Genomic DNA, 17,999 nt, shown 5'->3' on the forward strand with positions numbered 1-17,999 from the left:
TATGCCAGCACCATTTGTTGAAGATGATTTCTTTTTTCCAATGTAGAGTTTTGGCTTCTTTGTCAAAATTAGGTGTTCATACATGTGCATATAAATGTCAAGGTCTTCAGTTTGATTCTATTGGTCCACATGTCAGTTTTTATGCCAGTACCAAATTGTTTTTGTAACTGTAGCTCTATAGTAGAGCTTGAAGTTAGGGATCATGATGACTCCAGAGGTTGTTTTATTGTACACAATTCTTTTGGCTACCCTTGTTTTTTTGTTTTTCCATATAAAGTTGAGTATTATTCTTTCCAGGTCTGTGAAGAATTGTGTTGGTATTTTGATGGGGCTTGCATTGAATCTGTAGATTCCTTTTGGTAAGATTGCCATTTTTACTATGTTAATCGTACCTATTCATGAGCATGGGAGATTTTTCCATTTTTTTTGATATCTTCTTCAGTTTCTTTCTTCAGAGACTTAAATTTCTTGTCATACAGGTCATTCACTTGCTTAGAGTTATCCCAAGGTATTTTATGTTATTTGTGGCTATTGTAAAGGGTGGTGTTTCTCTGATTTCTTTCTCAGCCCATTAGTCATTTGTATATAGGAGAGCTACTGATTTTTTTGAGTTAATCTTGTATCCTTCCAAATTACTGAAGGTGTTTATCAGCTCTAGGAGTTCATGGTCAAATTTTAGTGGTCACTTATGTATACTATCATATCATCTGCAAATAGGCTAAGTATGACTTCTTTTTTTCCAATTTGTATCCCCATGATCTCCTTTTGTTATCTTATTGCTCTAGCTAAAACTTCAAGTATTATATTGAATAAATATGGGAAGAGTGAACAGCCTTGTCTTGTTCCTGATTTTAGTATTGGCTGTTGGCTTCCTGTAAATTGTCTTTATTATATTTAGGTATGTTTCCTATATTCCTGTTCTGTCCAAGAACTTTATCATGAAGGGATATTGGATTTTGTCAAAGGGCTTTTCAGCGTCTAATGAAAGGATCATGTGGTTTTTTCTTTCAGTTTGTTTCTATGGTGTATTACATTGACAGTCTTTTATATGTTGAACCAACCTTGTATCTCCGGGATGAACACTACTTGATCATGGTGGATAATTTTTTTGATGTGTGCTTGGAGTCTGTTTGCCAATATTTTATTGAATATTTTTACCTCAATGTTCATGAGGGAGATTGGTCTGTAATTCTCTTTTCTATTGCATCTTTGTTTGGCTTGGTAATCAGAGTAACTGTAGCCTTGTAAAAGGAGTTTGATAACTTTCCTTCTGTTTCTATTGTGTGGAACAATTTAATGAATATGGGTATTAACTCTTCTCTGAAGATCTGGTAGAATTCTGCATTGAAGCCATGTGGTCCTGTGCTTTTTTTGATTGGGAGACATTTACTGACTGTTTCCATTTCCTTAGGGGTTATTGGTCTACTCAAATAGTTTATCTGGTCTTGATTTAATTTCAGTGTGTGGTACCTATCCAGAAAATGTCCATTCCTTTATATTTTCCAATTTTGTGGAGTACAGGTTTTTGAAGTATGACCCGATGATTCTCTGGATTTCCTCATTGTCATTGTTATGTCTCCCTTTTCATTTCTGATTTTGTTAATTTGGATAAGATCTCTCTGCCTTTTGATTAGTCTGAATAAGGGCTTGTCTATCTTGTTGATTTTCTGAAAGAATCAACTCTTTGTTTCATTGATTATTTGTATTGTTCTCTTTGTTTTTATTTTATTGTTTTCAGCTCTCAATTTGATAATTTCCTGGCATCTATTCCTCCTGGGAGACTTTGCTTCTTCTTGTTCTAGAGCTTTCAGGTGTGCTGTTAAGTCACTAGTATGAGATTTCTCCAACTTCTTTATGTGTGCATTTAGTGCTATGAATTTTCCTCTTAGCACTGCTTTCATAGTGTCCCATAAGTTTGGGTATGTGGTGTCTTCATTTTCATTGATCTCTAGGAAATCTTTAATTTCTTTCTTTATTTCTTCTTTGACCCACTGATGATTCAGTTGATCATTGTTCAGTTTGAATGAGATTGTAGGCATTCTGTAATTTTTGTTGTTGTTGAAATCTAACTTTAAACCATGGCCATTTGACAGAATACAGGAGGTTATTCCAATTCTTTTGTATCTGTTGAGATTTGCTTTGTGACTGAGTATGTGGTCAATTTTAGAGAGGGGTCCATGGGTTGCTGAGAAGAAGGTATATTTTTTTCTGTTAGGATGGAATGTTCTCTAGATATCGATTAAGTCCATCTGAGTCATAACATCAGTTAAGTCCCTTATTTCTCTGCTAAATTTTGATCTGGCAGATCTGTCCAGTGGTGAGAGTGGGGTGTTGAAGTCTCCAACTATTAATGTGTGGGGTTTAATGTGTGATTTAAGCTTTAGTAATGTTTCTTTTACATATGTAGGTGTCCTTGTGTTTGGGGCATAAATGTTCAGAATTGAAACTTCATCTTGGTGTTTATTTTCCTGTGATGAGTATGTAATGTCTTTCTTGATCTCTTTTGATTGATTTTATTTTGCAGTCTCTTTTGCTAGATATTAGGATGGCTACACCAGCTTGTTTCTTACAACCATTTGATTGGAAAGACTTTTCCCAGCCTTTTATTATCAGATAGTGTCTATCTTTGAATTTGAGGTGTGTTTCTTGTATGCAGCATAAAGGTGGGTCCTGTTTTCATATCCATTCTTTTAGCCTGTGTCTTTTTATAGATGAATTAATTCCATTGATATTAAGTTATATTAATGACCAGTGATTGTTCATTCCTTTTTATCTTTTGATGGTAGTGTGTGTGTGTGTGTGTACTCTTCTTTGGGATTTACTGCTGTGGGGTTATCCATTGCCTGTGTTTTCGTGGGTGTATCTGACTTCCTTAAGTTGGAATTTTCCTTCTAGTGCTTTCTGTAGGGTTGGATTTGTGGATAGGTAATGTTTAAATCTGGTTTTGTCATGGAAAGTGTTTTTTACTCCATCCATGATGATTGAAAGTTTTGCTGGGTATATTAGTCTAGGCTGGCATCCATGGTCTCTTAGTGTCTGCATTACATCTGTCCAGGTCCTTCTGGCTTTCAAAGTCTCCATTGAGAAGTCAGGTGTTATTCTGATGTGTCTGCTTTTATAAGTCTCTTGGTTGTTTTCCTTTGCTGCTCTTAATATTCTCTCTTTATTCTGTATGTTTAATTGTTTAATTATTATGTGGCGAAGGGAATGTTTTTTGGATGTCTAGTCTGTTTAGTATTCTATAGGCTTATTTTATCTTCATAGGTATTTCCTTCTTTAAGTAGGGAAAGTTTTCTTCTATGATCTTGTTGAATATATTTTCTGTGCCTTTGAGTTGGTATTCTTTTCCTTCTTCTATCCCTGTTATTCTTAGGTTTGGCCTTTTCATGGTGTCCCAGATTTCCTGGACATTTTGTGTTATGACTTTTTTATCTTTTGTATTTTCTTTGACTGATGGATCTATTTTCTCTATTGTATCCTCTACACCAGAGATTTTCTCTTCCATATCTTGTATTCTGTTGGTTATGCTTGCATCTGTGTTTCCTGTTCATTGACTCAGATTTTCTATTTCCAGCATTCCTCTGTTTGTGTCTTCTTTATTATTTCTCTTTCACTTTTCAGGTCTTGAACTGTTTCCTTCACCTTTTTAGTTGCTTTCTCTTGGTTTTCTTGACTTTCTTTAAGGGATTATTGATTTCTTCCATTTTTTTTATTTGTCTTTCCCTCTATTTCTTTATAGATTCTTTCAAATTTTTGTTTGTCTTTTTCTCAATTTCTTTATTGATTTCTTCCATTTTTTGTTTGTGTTTCCCTCAATTTCTTAAGGAAGTTTTAAATTTTTCTTGAAAGGCCTCTATCATCTTCATAAAGTTATTTTCATGATTTATTTCTTCTGCTTCTTCTACATTGTGATGTTCAGGTCTTGCTGTTGCAGGATGGCTAGGTTCTGGCGATGCTGTATTGTTCTCTATGTTTTTGTATTTATTTTTGCATTGACGTCTGCCCATCTCCTCCTCTAATAGGTATAAGAGGTACCTGTGTCTGAGCTAGTTGCTATTGGTCTACTCTGTGCTTGTTGTGTCTGTGTCTCAGGGGGCCCCTCTGGGTCCAATCTTAGCTCTGGGTGTAATTGGAGCTGGCAGATTCTGTATCTCAGGGACCTGCTCTTGGTTCAACCCAAGCTAGTTGATTCTGTGACTCATGAAGCCTCTCTTGGTCTTATCAGGGCTCTTCGTCAAGTCAGAGCTTATAGATTCTGTGTCTCAGGAAGCTTCCCTTGGTCCAATGAGAGGTGGCAGATTCTATGTCTCAGAAAGCCACTCTTGGTTTAATGAGGGCTGGTGGATTCCCTATCTCAGGCAGTTACTCTTAGTTCAATGAGAGCTGCTGATTTGGTTTCCCTGCCTCAGGAAGTTACTATCCATTCAATGTCAGCTGATGGTTTAGTTTCTGTGCCTCAGAAAGTTACTGGGGTTACAGGCAGATGGCTATTGGGGCAGGGCATGGAACTTGTAGATTGCAGTGTCCTAGGGTTTTGGTGGTGGGGCCTCTTGCAGTTTTCCCTGCTGGCTGACAACTGGGGCAGAGTTGTTTGGAGGTTTCCGTGGACTAGCTGTCTTCCAGAGCCTGGGTCCTAGAGGCAGGACTCTCTGGGTGTGAGAAGAATTGCTCTCCTCTTGGTCCAATGAGAGCTGATGGTTTGGTTTCTGTGCCTCAGGAAGTTACTGGAGTCTCACGCGGATGGGTGGGTATTGAGGTAGGGCTTTTAGATTGCAGGTCTGATGCGGGGGTTTTTGTGGAAAGGGCTTTTCACAGGAGTTTTCCCTCTTGGTCCAATAAGAGCTGGTGGATTGATTTCTGTGCCTCAGGATGTTACTCTTGGTACAATGAGAGCTGGAGTTTTGGTTTTTGTGCTTCAGGAAGTTCCTGAGATCACAGGCAGATGGGTATTGGGGTAGGGCATGTAGATTGCAGGGTCTGATGGGGGTTTTGGTGGGGAGGGTCTTCCCACAGGAGTTTTCCCTGCTGGCTGGCAAATATTGGTCCAATGAGAGCTGAGGGTTTGGTTTCTGTGCCTCAGAAAGTTACTGGGGCCACAGGTGGATGTGTATTGGAGCAGGGCATGGAACTTGTGGATTGCAGGGTCCGATGAGGGGTTTTGGTCCCACTTTGAGCTTTCTATCCAATAGAAAGACTATAAACAAAAAGAATCTGTTTGGTAAAATCTTTTATGTGGTGTGATAGTAAAATGTTAGATATGGAGACTCATCAGGCACAGAACTGCAGGCTTTCAGATTAACCCCTCAGACATGGGGATGATCATACTCATCTAGCATTAAGAGACATAACCTGGTATATAAAAATTGAAATTACACCAGTATATCCTTGCATATGCATCGCTTCCCTTTATATCTGCAAGAACCCTTACATATGGGCCAGTCACAAGCTTCACATGAGAAACAATCACAGTATTGTAATGCTCTCCCATTTTTGATGATCTAATCTTCATGGTGATTCACTAGGGGTGGTGATCTTTTGGTCATACAGACAATATAAAGGACAAGTATAATATAGAAAAGCTAAAAGAAGCTCTTGCAGTCTGCAGGAGCAGTCGAAGGCAGTGTCATCAGAAGATTAAAACTGAAGGAATTTTTCTACGATTTTGTTTTACTGATGTAATAGGGTCTCCTGCAAAGGAATTCTATACTGTCACTTGTAGCCATACTTGGCAGTGTCTTTTCAAGCTGAAATGATTTTGTTAAGGTGTCTATGTTATCTGTCAGCATGTGAGTGCTGGAAACTAAACCTGGGTCCATTGCAAGAAATACACATTCTCTAAACCATTGGCCTGTCTCTCAAGAACCCCCAGCACAATCATCTCTAATCTCACTGATATGGACTTGCCTTGGGAGACAATTACCTTGGGGTTACAAAGAAGTCAATGTAATTTATTTGTAGAACAAAAAATCTTCTATTCTTCATCCCAGCAATGATCACTTTCTCTGGACTCCAAACATCATATCAGGCAATTGTTAAAAAGAAAACAAAACTGTACAGCACAAAATCTACATATTTGACAGAGATCTACATGATGAATTAGTGAGAATAACGTGAACCACTCATTCTTCATAGTATTTGATTCAGGCTAGTGTTGACAAAAATGCTACTTGAACATGGACCATATTGAAAATGACATTGGAGAGCTGAAATATAATCCATTAAATCTGCCTCAAGATGAAACACTAAGACTTCTGTCTACAGGTTCTGTACATCTGGCACAGAACAACGTGTGCCATTCTCCTCTGCTGTGTTCCTCTGGGGACAAATTAAAGCAAGATGAAAGCCCGAAAACCTACTAGGCTTTAAATTACCATCTCAATGGCTTCCAATGTAAAGGTCTGTGAATTGTTTGAACTTTCTTGGCATCAAAAATTAAAAGTCAATGAGCACAGCATTGCAAGACGTAGTCTCCAATTCACTTGACGTCATTGGTAATGTGAACTTAGAATCCTGAAGTCTGTAAGTGCATATATTTATGTGAAAAAAATCTCTGTTAGAAAATAAAATTCAACATTAAGGATTGGTTCACATTACTCTGAGAAAAGCAATGACCAGTGGGTACAAAAGGAAAGAATTCTCAATACTTCCAGATAAACTGCTACTTACCACTGATATTGGAGACAAACACACTTCAGGTACTGAAGAAATCCATCCTGAATTGATCAGTCATCTGAATTTTAAACATTAAGCAATAACCCTGATACAACAATGAAATAAGTCTATTCTTAGAAAAGAAAATGGTTATTATATAGCACACATCACATAATTATAGGTTTAGATGACAAATTGGAAGATGTTAACATTAATAAAGAGCTCTCATTGAATTTGTTTCAAAATCTACATTCTAGTATTCTAGAGAATTCAGTTACATCGTTAGAAAAAGAATTGTAGGTAACTATATTTGATGAAAAATCATCAGAAACTGGTCTCCAATGTTATGAGGATCATGTTTGCGTTTACTTACACAAGTAGAAATTAAAATATTAATTGATGAAACATCAGCATTCAGTAATGATGGTGATAAGCGGGCATCTCACACACAGGTGATTGTGTTTGTATTGCTACCAACATCTTGCAAAGTGGGAGTCTTTATAACTACAAAGAAAAATATACATGCTAGATATCTCTTCTGTATGAGGCTTTATATGCAATTAACATGTCTCAAGTAGAGACAGCCCCATGTCTACTAACAGTACATCCACTTAGCTGATATTAACCCAGTGATGTCCAAGGCAACAATATCTGTGAAAACAACAACACATTCACCAAAGGCCACCAGGAAAGTGTGGAAGAATTACTGTTATATGATTTCACCAGTGCAAAGCACAATCATGGGAAGCAGTGATGCAATCAACTACAGCATAACACAGATGTGAACCTATGTTTCAGTAATCTCATACTGACCATTAGCCAAATAAATTATGTGATTTATCTAAAGACACAATTATCTTGAAGCTATTTTGAAATAGCTTATGTTCCATTATTTGGGAAGAGAAATTCAGATAGATTCTCACTCTATAATATGCCCTGTCCAGGAACTTGAAGCAATCCTCCTGCCTTTACCTTGGAGTCTTGGAATTGATACAACCAACTAATCTCCTATGTCTCAATTTATGTGGTATATACTGTGAACTGATTAACTGAGAACTTAGGACTTTTAATATGTTTGTTTATAAAGTGTGTATCACAAGCATAGAATGTGAATTGGTGAACAGTTCCTTGGCAGTGCTTAACTGCATGATGTTTACTGGAGAGCAACAATCTCAGATTATAAGTCAAACATGAAATATTCATGAATATTAAATGGTATGTACCATGTATGTTCATTACTATGCTTCTTAACACACCATCCTGAATCTTTTGACTCAATTGTATGTTGGCTGTGATCATCATATTCCTATAAACCACGTTATCATGCAAATAAAAGGGAAATGACAGGGTACAAAAGGAGATGATAGAAAACTCTATGTACTAAGATCTTTATAAATCCACCTACTTTGATAACTTCGATTTCTAGGCTTACCAAGATGGCATAATATACACAAGCATTGATGGTATCCATGGAATTATCAAGACAGATCTTTGAGGATAGAAATAAATGTGGAAAATCATTGAAAAATTCTTCGAACTAAAATCTTCCAAGGTCTTGAAGACACTGGAAAATAATGTTGAAAGTGGATTGCTTCCTGTCTTTGAAAAACATGTATAAGGACCTCAGCCCTCATGCAGTAAGGATAAGGATGAAATTATAAAAAGGAGACAGAAAAACATGGAATTAATCCTCACCCTAGGAAGTATGGACTACTATTCATTGTCAGTTGTCAGAGTTATCTGCCATTCACTGTTGAACACATTCATCTTCAGAGTGACAAGATATTGCACAGAACCTTGTGTTGCCACAAGAGTCACATCAACTGATTTCAAATACTCTCACTGGTCATACTTTCTGAAGACTTCATTAGGTTTAGGGACATTCTGGAGAATAATGAAAACTGTAAACAGGCTGCAATATATGAGTGAGTGTTATTGATTTTTTTCTAACACCTGCTGCACGTTGTGTATCTATTGAAGAATACAATGTTATTTCCATCATTATGTGACAGCTCTAAGAGGTTGTGTGGTTAATAATTATCTAAATTTGTTAGGCCACTGTGGGCAATGTTGAGACCTGAGAAATGTGAACATCATCAGTCTGGAAGTAAAAAGAACATATACATTAGTTTGCAGTCATCAATGCCATGTTAGTCACATTTTCAAACTTTCAAAGTATACCTGGTGTATTTGTTTGCTTTCCCTTGTGCCCTAAACTGCTGTCATTATATAAAAATGTAATTTTCAATGTACACTAATATGCAGCTAAGTGTATGTTTGGTTTGATGACTGTAAGAGAGAGGCAATATTCATTTATATCAAAATTATTTTTAACCTGTGAATAGAACCATGGTGGTATGTATTAAATGTGTTATTGAATATCAAGATTTAACATATGAAGAATTAATGAGTCATTCAACTAAAAGATGGAAAAATCAGTATTTAGTTTGAATCTAAATTTGGTCTGACATCAAAATGTCATTAAACCACAGGACATAATCGATGATACAACTGGTCCAGTCATACAAGACTAATATTTACTATGTCACCTTTCTTTCGACAACTTGTTCCCAAGTTCAGGAGATTAGAAAACATCAACACTCAACACATCAATGACTTTTTTTTGGCTTTTCGAGACAGGGTTTCTCTGTGTATCTTTGCACCTTTCCTGGAACTCACTTGGTAGCCCAGGCTGGCCTTGAACTCACAGAGATCCACCTGGCTCTGCCTCCAGAGTGCTGGGATTAAATGTGTGCACCACCACCACCTGGCCCACATCAATGACTTTTAAGACACACACAATGAGTACCCAATTCATGAATGATTTACTCCTACATAAACATATTTTAATTCCAGAACTAAATTCATATGCTGGATTCTTTTCAGGGTTAGATGATACATAGTTTTTCCATTGTATTATTTATTATATGATGATGATGATGTTGTACCAACATCTATGTATTTTATTATACATAAAAGTTAGACAAAGATTCATGGAAATGTTGTGTACATGGAAAGTACCAGTTAGGTCCACTTTTAAATATCTTCAAGGTCATATTTTATCATTATTTACAAGTTTCTATTTGAAAGATCAATGATTTTATCACATTATATTACTCAAATCAATGATTAGCACAAGTTCTGTACATCTTTTTCTTCAGTAGCGCATCTCACAGCTCATAAAGCCTTCTTCTCCTCTGACTGAATTCCCACTGCATCTGTTTCACTTCAGGTCCCTATCCAAGCATGTATGCTTACCAGATTTAACTTTAACTCCCATGCTGAAATAAATGGAGATCACCTGGCTTCTTTTCTGTGAAACCTCTTCAGGTCAGATTGTAGAGGAGACATCACTCCAGAAAGAGTGTAGGATAAGGAGACAGCACAAATCTGAGATATAGGCCTGAGATATACAGAATTTGACATCTATGACCTTCACATGTGAATCCAAGCAATCATTACCATCCCAGGAGACAGAGTGATGAGAGTCTAAGGCTTAACTAAATGCCACAGTATACTAAAAGTAAGTTGTTTCATTTTATGTGACAATGAACATTGTGTTTTTAAAAAATGAGTAATGAAACATTACATGTTATCCAAAATTACATTGAAATTAATTACATTTCAAAATTACATTTGAAAGACACATGTTCCTAGGTCTTAATCTTACCTGACTTATCTCAGCAGATTCTCTGTGCTCATATCCAGCTGTCTTGTCTGTATTTTCCAAATACCCATTTTACACAGGCCACTTGACCTCTGCCATACCCACTAATTCTACATCAACATCTTCCCTGTGTTTCTGTCCTCAACTAGTGTCTTTTCCATCCTATATGGTAAGTAAGACATTCCTTTTCCTACTCTGATCATAAGAAATTTCCTTCCTCCTCATGACTTCAGTGATGGCTTACACTTGTGGAGGTCACATGCAAGACTACAAGTGGCATACCAAAATGGATCTGTACATATGATATTATATAATTTGACAGATTCTGAGTTCTTGCTGTGCCTCACACCCTTCACCATGCTCAACTCACACCACTTACCCTCTTTTGTTGTGTTGCCTGCAGGAGGAGACCTGGGTTCACCCCAACCCCAGGACCCTGCTGACCTTGGAACTGTTAAAACTAAAGACCTCCTGATGTGCTGTCTAAAATTAATGTACCTCTCACTTAGGTATATATAAGTGGTAGAGCATATGCCTAGCTGAGCAAGAATCGTTTATGCATAAAGCACAAAGTGTTTTCCTGGATTTTACTCTATCTGCTTCTATTCAGGATGTTTTAAACTATTCTGTTCCTGTAATAACTACAGCAGTCTTCTGTGTTCCTAACTTATTCTAGGGAATTAGGGAAGTCCATTGTGAGCTGAAAAACAAAGGCTTCTTTGTGTAGGAGCTGATGGTCTTCTGATGTAGACAGTATCTCTCTTATTTTTATGTTGGCCTAAAACCCAAAAAGCGAGGTGCTTCCTGGACAGAGGATAAAATTTCAGCCTTTAATTCTGGACATGAGTGGGAGCAATGAAGGGCGAGGGTCGAGGGAAAGAGAGCAGGAGATCCCAGGTGGATCAAGAACAGAGAGGGAGAACAAGGAATAGGAGACCATGGTAAATGAAGACCACATGAGAAAAGGAAGAAACAAAGTGCTAAAGAGGCCCACAGAAATCCACAAAGATACCCCCACAAAAGACTGCTGGCAATGGTCGAGAGACAGCCAGGACTGACCTACTCTGGTGATGGGATAGCCAAACACCCTAATAGTTGTGCCAGAAACCCATACAAGGACTGAGGAATCTGGATGCAGACATCCAGGGCTAGGCCCCGGCTGGAGCACCGTGAGTCTAATTAGCGAGAAAGAGGAGGATTTATATGAGCGAGAATTGTTGAAACCAAGGTTGGATAAAGCACAGGGACAAATAGCCAAATGAATGGAAACACATGAACTATGAACCAAAGGCTGAGGGACCCCCAACTGGATCAGGCCCTCTGAATAGGTGAGACAGTTGATTGGCTTGATCTGTTTGGGAGGCATCCAGGTAGTGGGACCAGGTCCTGTGCTCATTGCATGAGTTGGCTGTTTGAAACCTGGGGCTTATGCAAGGACACTTGGCTCAGTCTGGGAGGAGGGGACTGGACCTGCCTGGAGTGAGTCTACCAGGTCGATCTCAGTCCTCGGGGGAGGCCTTGATCTGGAGGAAGTGGGAATGGGGGGTGTGCTGGGGGGAAGGAGAGGGGGGCAGAAAGGGGGAGAACAAGGGAATCTGTGGCTGTTATGTAGAACTGAATGGTATTGTAAAATAAAATAAAATAAAAAAATTCTTATGATTTTTCATTGAATGCTAAAGAATGAGCACTCTTTATCTTATTAGTAAAAAAAAAGACTAGATTATTTTGTTTTCTATTCATTGCTTTAAGAAAGAGAAAATGACAATTCATTATGTGAAATTTATCGGATACATTTGATGTCATTTGTGAGGAATAATTACATATACAAATACTTATAGGATAGGGTTCTGTTCAAACTTTCAGTTGCTGCTGGGTTTATAATGCTAACTTAGGCAATCATATTTTCATATCATTATTTCCTGTTTATTTGCACTGAGTTCAATTGAAGGCACTGATTTCTAGCAAGGATCATGATGTCACTGTTTTCCTTTTACTTGTACTTCAGTAAATTCCCATAACTCATGACTGACTGTGTTCAGGTGGCTGTTCTGAAAGTGAGCAGCACTGGGATCCGAAAGTTAATAATTAGTTGGTTTTGTTTAGGAGATCCCACAGAAGACTAGCCACATCCAAAGAAACAAAGAAACCTCTTTATAGGACTCTTTCACATGAGACTTTGATATGCACTGAATCTTCATTCCCAGTCATCCACCAGAGATCAGGATAATGTATGAACCAAACACATTGTCTCATTAGATACACTTTCAAGGAACTCATCAGTATCTTTGGTAATAATCAGCTGGAAAATTTCAGAAAAGTTCCTGGCTCCCAAAAGTAGCTCTGTCATCTTGATGGTACCTGAGATAAAAATTGCGTTTCTGAAGGGAGTTGAGGTCATAGATCTATGAACCTTTATTTTAGGGTTGGACTGCCTCTCTCACACATATTGTTCACTGTCATGTCAGGAGCTGCACACCGAGCTGAAAATTCTGCAGAGGGAAAAGTCAGGGGAGCATATTGTTTTTCATCCTCAAAGACAAAGAAAACAAGGAAGTGAGGTATGGTAAGTGTACACATCTTAAAATTGATTCTTGGTAGAAACAGAAAAGTAGAGATTCATTCAAGAGACAGGGAGACTTTCTGGGATAAAGGACAAGTTACTAATGAAAAGATATTATCCCTGAACTTATTCTAATAACTTTTTCTTTGTTTATCAAGAATTTTTAAATTCATTTTACATACCAACCCCAGATCCCCCCTGTCATCTCTCCTCCCATTCTCACTCAGCCTTTCACCCTAGGCTACCCCCATTCCATTCTCCAAAAAGGTAAGGCCTCCCATGGGGAGTCAGCAAAGCCTAGTACATTCAGTTGAGGCAGGTCTAAGCCCCTCTTGCATCAAGGCTGTGAAAGGTGTCCTACCATAGGTAATGAGTTCTGAAACGCCAGCTTGTGTACCAGGGATAGATCCTATTCCCACTGCAGGGGCTCCTTAAACATACCAAGCAACACAACTGTCTTGCTTATGCAGAGGTTCTAGTCCAGTCCTATCAGTATAACACCCGACTTCTCAGGGGAGACTGTGAAAGTCAGGAAGTCCAGGCCAGTTGTTATGCAGACACTAAAGACAATAGATTCCAGCCTAGACTACTATACCCAGCATTTAAAACCTCATACACATCAGGGAAGAGCTTGTGCTGTTCATATGTCCCTTTGTCTTTGTGCAGGAACTCTCCTGTGTTCAGGTGACCATGAACTTATGTGAGAATATGGAGTCAAAGTAACACTTCAGTTGTAGTTCCTCTGACTTTTTTTTTAAATCTTGTTCTTTTTGAATCAGGGCCTCACTCCCCTGAAATTCTCAGGGAATATTATGTTTTCTTGTCAGCCAAATGCAGAGATATAAACTGACTCTGCCCCTTCCATGCTGTTTGATTTGTAACTGTGGGCACCCACATCCAGATTTTCATGTGAATTTTGGAGATTGAACTCAGGTCCTCATTCTGCTAAATCGAGGACTGTAACAGCTTAACTCTCTCCATTGGCCACTTCTAGTCTTATGGTGAAGATGAAATCCTGGATATTTTCTCTTTTCTTGGCATCATCTCTTTTTCTCTTCATTGACTAGGGGTTTTGACCCTTACATAGGATTATCAAGCACAGCATGCATTCCACTGCTGCACATTGTCTTCAAGATGTTGGCATCTCTTGTGTTAAAACTGATAAGCACTTTAATTTTTGTATTTGTTCATATCTTCACAGATCACAAATAAAAGCCAATTTACTATGTTACACATAGGTCAAGAAACTGAACATTGGTTTGATGTTAATCCCAGGAATCCCTGAAATGAAGCAGGAGGATTATTGCACATTTCAGGACAGCCTCCATTACTGAAGAAGACCCTATGTGAAAACACATGCAAACAATAGAAGAAGATTTCATTAACTAGCTTCCTTTTGACTTCAGTCATCATATCAAAACTAGAGATCTATTGGGTTATGGCAGGAGTGGAAATTATTAGTGGTAAATTCATGTCTCTGCTAAGCTTCAAAAGACAAGAGCACTGCTTCTGTGTTTTGCTCTTGCATAGTTGGAATCTTAGAGCAAAATCTCTTACATTTTTGAAGTGCATTTCAGTGCATGTGAGTGCTGTCAATGCACTCTTGAGTTCATTTACATTGTTGCATAGGACTTCGTTGAATATACATCAGTCAAACACTGTACTGCCTAAGTATATTTATTTTCCTTCAAGTCAATAATTGGATGTAATTTTTGAAAATTATCAATTAAGAATCGTCTAATCTGTAAAAGCTAGGTTTTCTACATGAAAGTGCACATTTGTTACACATAATCTCAGCCTCTCACTTGGTAAATTTTGTGAAATAACGTGAACACCATAGCCAGGATTCTTGTTTCATCCACATGCTTATCAAGACCTAGTGTTTTGTATGACTTGCGCTTCACATTTCTACTGCAGAGTGATGCATCAGATAATAGATTAGATAGGAACACTGGACATTCTTCCCATATGTATTATTTATAGAGTACTGCACCCTTCTAACTAATTTCTGTTGGAATCATTCCTGTTTTCTCTCCAGTGTATTAGATAACAATTCTTTATACAGAATGTGTCTCTTCTCCTCTCTCTTCTCATCTTAACTTTGCACCACCATTCTTACATGTGTATATGTAGGGGGTCGAATTTAAGAAGTTATCTCTTAATGTAACATTATCTAATTCATCATTTTCACCTAATGGCGAGTGCTATGTAATAAACATAATTACCAATGAATAGAAAAACATTGTCACTCCTGTTGTAATATTTTCAATTTCAATGTTAATATTGATATAAGAAAGGCATTCACAATGGATTTCTTTCTTGGAGAAGAGTACAAGAGAAAACTTTTTCTCTAATATGGGAGGACTTGTAAAATTGAACATACTTTCATTTTGAACTCACTGTTCATTGCTTCTACCAGGATAACTTTGCCCTATTCTTACTGCTGAGTTTTGTGAGAAATACAATGGAAGTTTACTCCATAAATACAGGCATTTGAAGATTCCAGCAGTTCTTACTGATTGTTATCTTTGATGTTAAAAATAACTGTGAGAGGTGGTGTGGACAGGATTGTGTTGTGCTGATCACCTTGGGTTTTCAGTCTTCAGCTAATGTGATTCTTGTGCATTTGTGACATGAGGTAAACAAGACCATCTTAGCAATAAAAATACAAAAAATTTTATCTGAGAAGTGACAGTTGGTACATTTTGAAGTAAATTTTGCACAGTAACAAAATGGACCCCAAGAATTTGGCAATAGGACTAATATTCTTGATTCAGAGTACAGTTGGAATTGTAGGAAATGTCTCTCTTCTTGCCAACTACCTAGTTATTTATTACAAGAAACACAAAGTAAAGCCCTTGGATTTAATTCTTATGCATCTGGTCATGGTTAACTTTTTGATCATTCTCTCTAAAGGAATGGGCAACACAATGATCATTTTTGTGTCGAAACTTTTCCTCAATGATTGGAGCTACCAACTTTTTATGTATGTTCTAAGGGTTTTCAGGAGCATGTCCATTGCCACCATCTGTCTCTTGAGTGTCTTCCAGGCCATCATGATCAGCCGTAGGAACTCCTTTTGGAAGAATCTTAGAGTCAAATCTCCCAAGGACATTGGTGTCTACATTTCTCTCTGCTGGTTCTTGTATATCATGGTAAATGTTCTTTTCCCTTTGTATATGTCCATCAAATTAAGAAGAAAAAACATAACAAAAGAGACAGATTTTAAATACTATACTGTTGTAGGTCATGACAAATTCACAATCTCCGCATACATAGCAATTTTTGTGTTTCCTGAACTTGTGTTTTCTGTCCTCTTCACCTGGTCCAGCGGCTCAATGATTATCTTTTTGTATAGGCACAAACAGAGAGTTCAACACATCCGCAGCACTGCAGCTTTCCACTGTAACTCCCCCGAGTCTAGAGCTACCCAGAACATCCTCATTCTAGTGTTCACCTTTCTGGGTTTTTATACCCTCTCTACTATTGCACATGGTTGCAGTGCTCTATTGTCTCGTCAAAATTGGTGGCCGATGACAATCACAAACATTATAACTTTGTGTTTTCCCTCTTTGAGTCCTTTTTTACTTATGAGTCAATCCTTCCCTCTCTTCAGACTCTGCTTCTTTGGATAAAGGATACAGAATCCTCTAATATTATTGTAACTATTTAAATTGCATGCTTTTTCAGTATCCAATTTTTGATAAAGGAAACAATACAAACATACTCTGGGGAAGACATTTATCTGTATAAGGTAAATCATAAGGGTTTTAAACGTTTCTAATACTGGTGGACCTTTCATTCAAATCTAGCAAAACTCTTGGCATCCTATCTATTACAGCATTTATGTGACACATTTCACAGACTTTTTTGGTGCAGGCTACCTTGAAGAATAAATGCTAAATATGTGTTCAACAAATTATCATCTCTTTTGACATCAGGTGGATGGATAAATAACATCCTGGATGCTCTGTTCATATAATGTTTGTTCTATGGAAGATAAATTCAACAAGCACAAGACTCTGCAACCACAGCTACTATTTAAGCAATAAACTTTCAACACAGAATGCCTTGCTCAGTTCACATCTGTTTAAGCACATCAGTATCCCAATCTCTTGTTATGAATAAGCTCTGATCACCTTGCCTGAATCCGCTCCAGAAGTACAAGCCACAGTATGCCATGAGACAGGTCATACCTGTACTTCACAAGTTATTAAAGTCAGAATAGCACCTCTCATAGTTCTAAGTAAAAACATGTGTTTGAGAATGAGTATTGGTATCTTCACAAGGCTGTGATTGGAGATTTATAATAACAGTGCAAAGCAAGCCATATCACTCTTCTATACATGCCACAATCTATTCAGTATTCTTTTTTTGTGAAAATGTTAGCATTTAATTAACCTCCCTGGGTGGCTTCAAGCCACCAGGACACAGGCACTTCCAACACCCTTTATCTTTTCTTTAGCTCTTCTGCTGAAAAACTTGGCTTTCATGATGACAGGCTGCTTAGGGAGCTTCCCCTTCCCCAGAACTTTGTAATAGCATGATCACACAACAATAATGATGGGAGCAGCTCCAGTCTTGTTCTTTGCAGCATTGATGCATGTCTGCTCACTGAACAGTGTCCACAATTTATCCAGGTTGACAGTTGGACAGCTCTGGTTCCTCTTTAAGTGGTATTGTCTCATACCAACTTTCCCAAAGTAACCTGGATGATAGATATTTGTCAAAGTTGATCCTGTGGTGATGCATGCCTCCAGCATTCCCGTGGCATCCTGGGTGCTTGCATTGCTTACCGATGTGGCCGTGGCCATGGCTCACGTGGCACTAGAGTTACCCGATCTTCATCAGTCTGGATGGCATGGCGGCAGCAGAACAGAAAGAGCTATTCAGCACTCTTTACAGCTTTATCAGGATCATTTTTTCCTATGTTCCTCCACCCACAATTATGTGACATTCCACTCAGTGGAATATGCTGACTCCTTTTGATCTTCATATGGCTAGAAAAGGCTGAAGAGGTTGTACAAAGACCAGACAAGTTCTTGAAGTTTCTAGCAGCATTCCAGATCCCCAACAATGCAGTGACAATATCAGTAATTGCCTGAAGTTGGGTTATGCTAA

At 37.9% G+C, this 17,999-nt stretch overlaps 1 protein-coding gene and 1 pseudogene across 1 annotated transcript; one reads left to right on the plus strand and one right to left on the minus strand.

Moving 5' to 3' along the window:
* The first annotated feature begins 15,565 nt into the window (after positions 1 to 15,565).
* Positions 15,566 to 16,513, plus strand: LOC114686864 (vomeronasal type-1 receptor 4-like). The gene has a single exon (XM_028861538.1). The coding sequence runs from the start codon at positions 15,611 to 15,613 to the stop codon at positions 16,511 to 16,513; it is 903 nt and encodes a 300-aa protein (XP_028717371.1). The 5' UTR covers positions 15,566 to 15,610.
* A 742-nt stretch (positions 16,514 to 17,255) lies between these two features.
* On the minus strand, positions 17,256 to 17,741 carry LOC114686856 (annotated as a pseudogene).
* Between the last annotated feature and the right edge of the window lie 258 nt (positions 17,742 to 17,999).

The sequence above is a fragment of the Peromyscus leucopus genome, chromosome 1, assembly GCF_004664715.2.
Source record: "Peromyscus leucopus breed LL Stock chromosome 1, UCI_PerLeu_2.1, whole genome shotgun sequence".
Classification (NCBI taxonomy): domain Eukaryota; kingdom Metazoa; phylum Chordata; class Mammalia; order Rodentia; family Cricetidae; genus Peromyscus; species Peromyscus leucopus.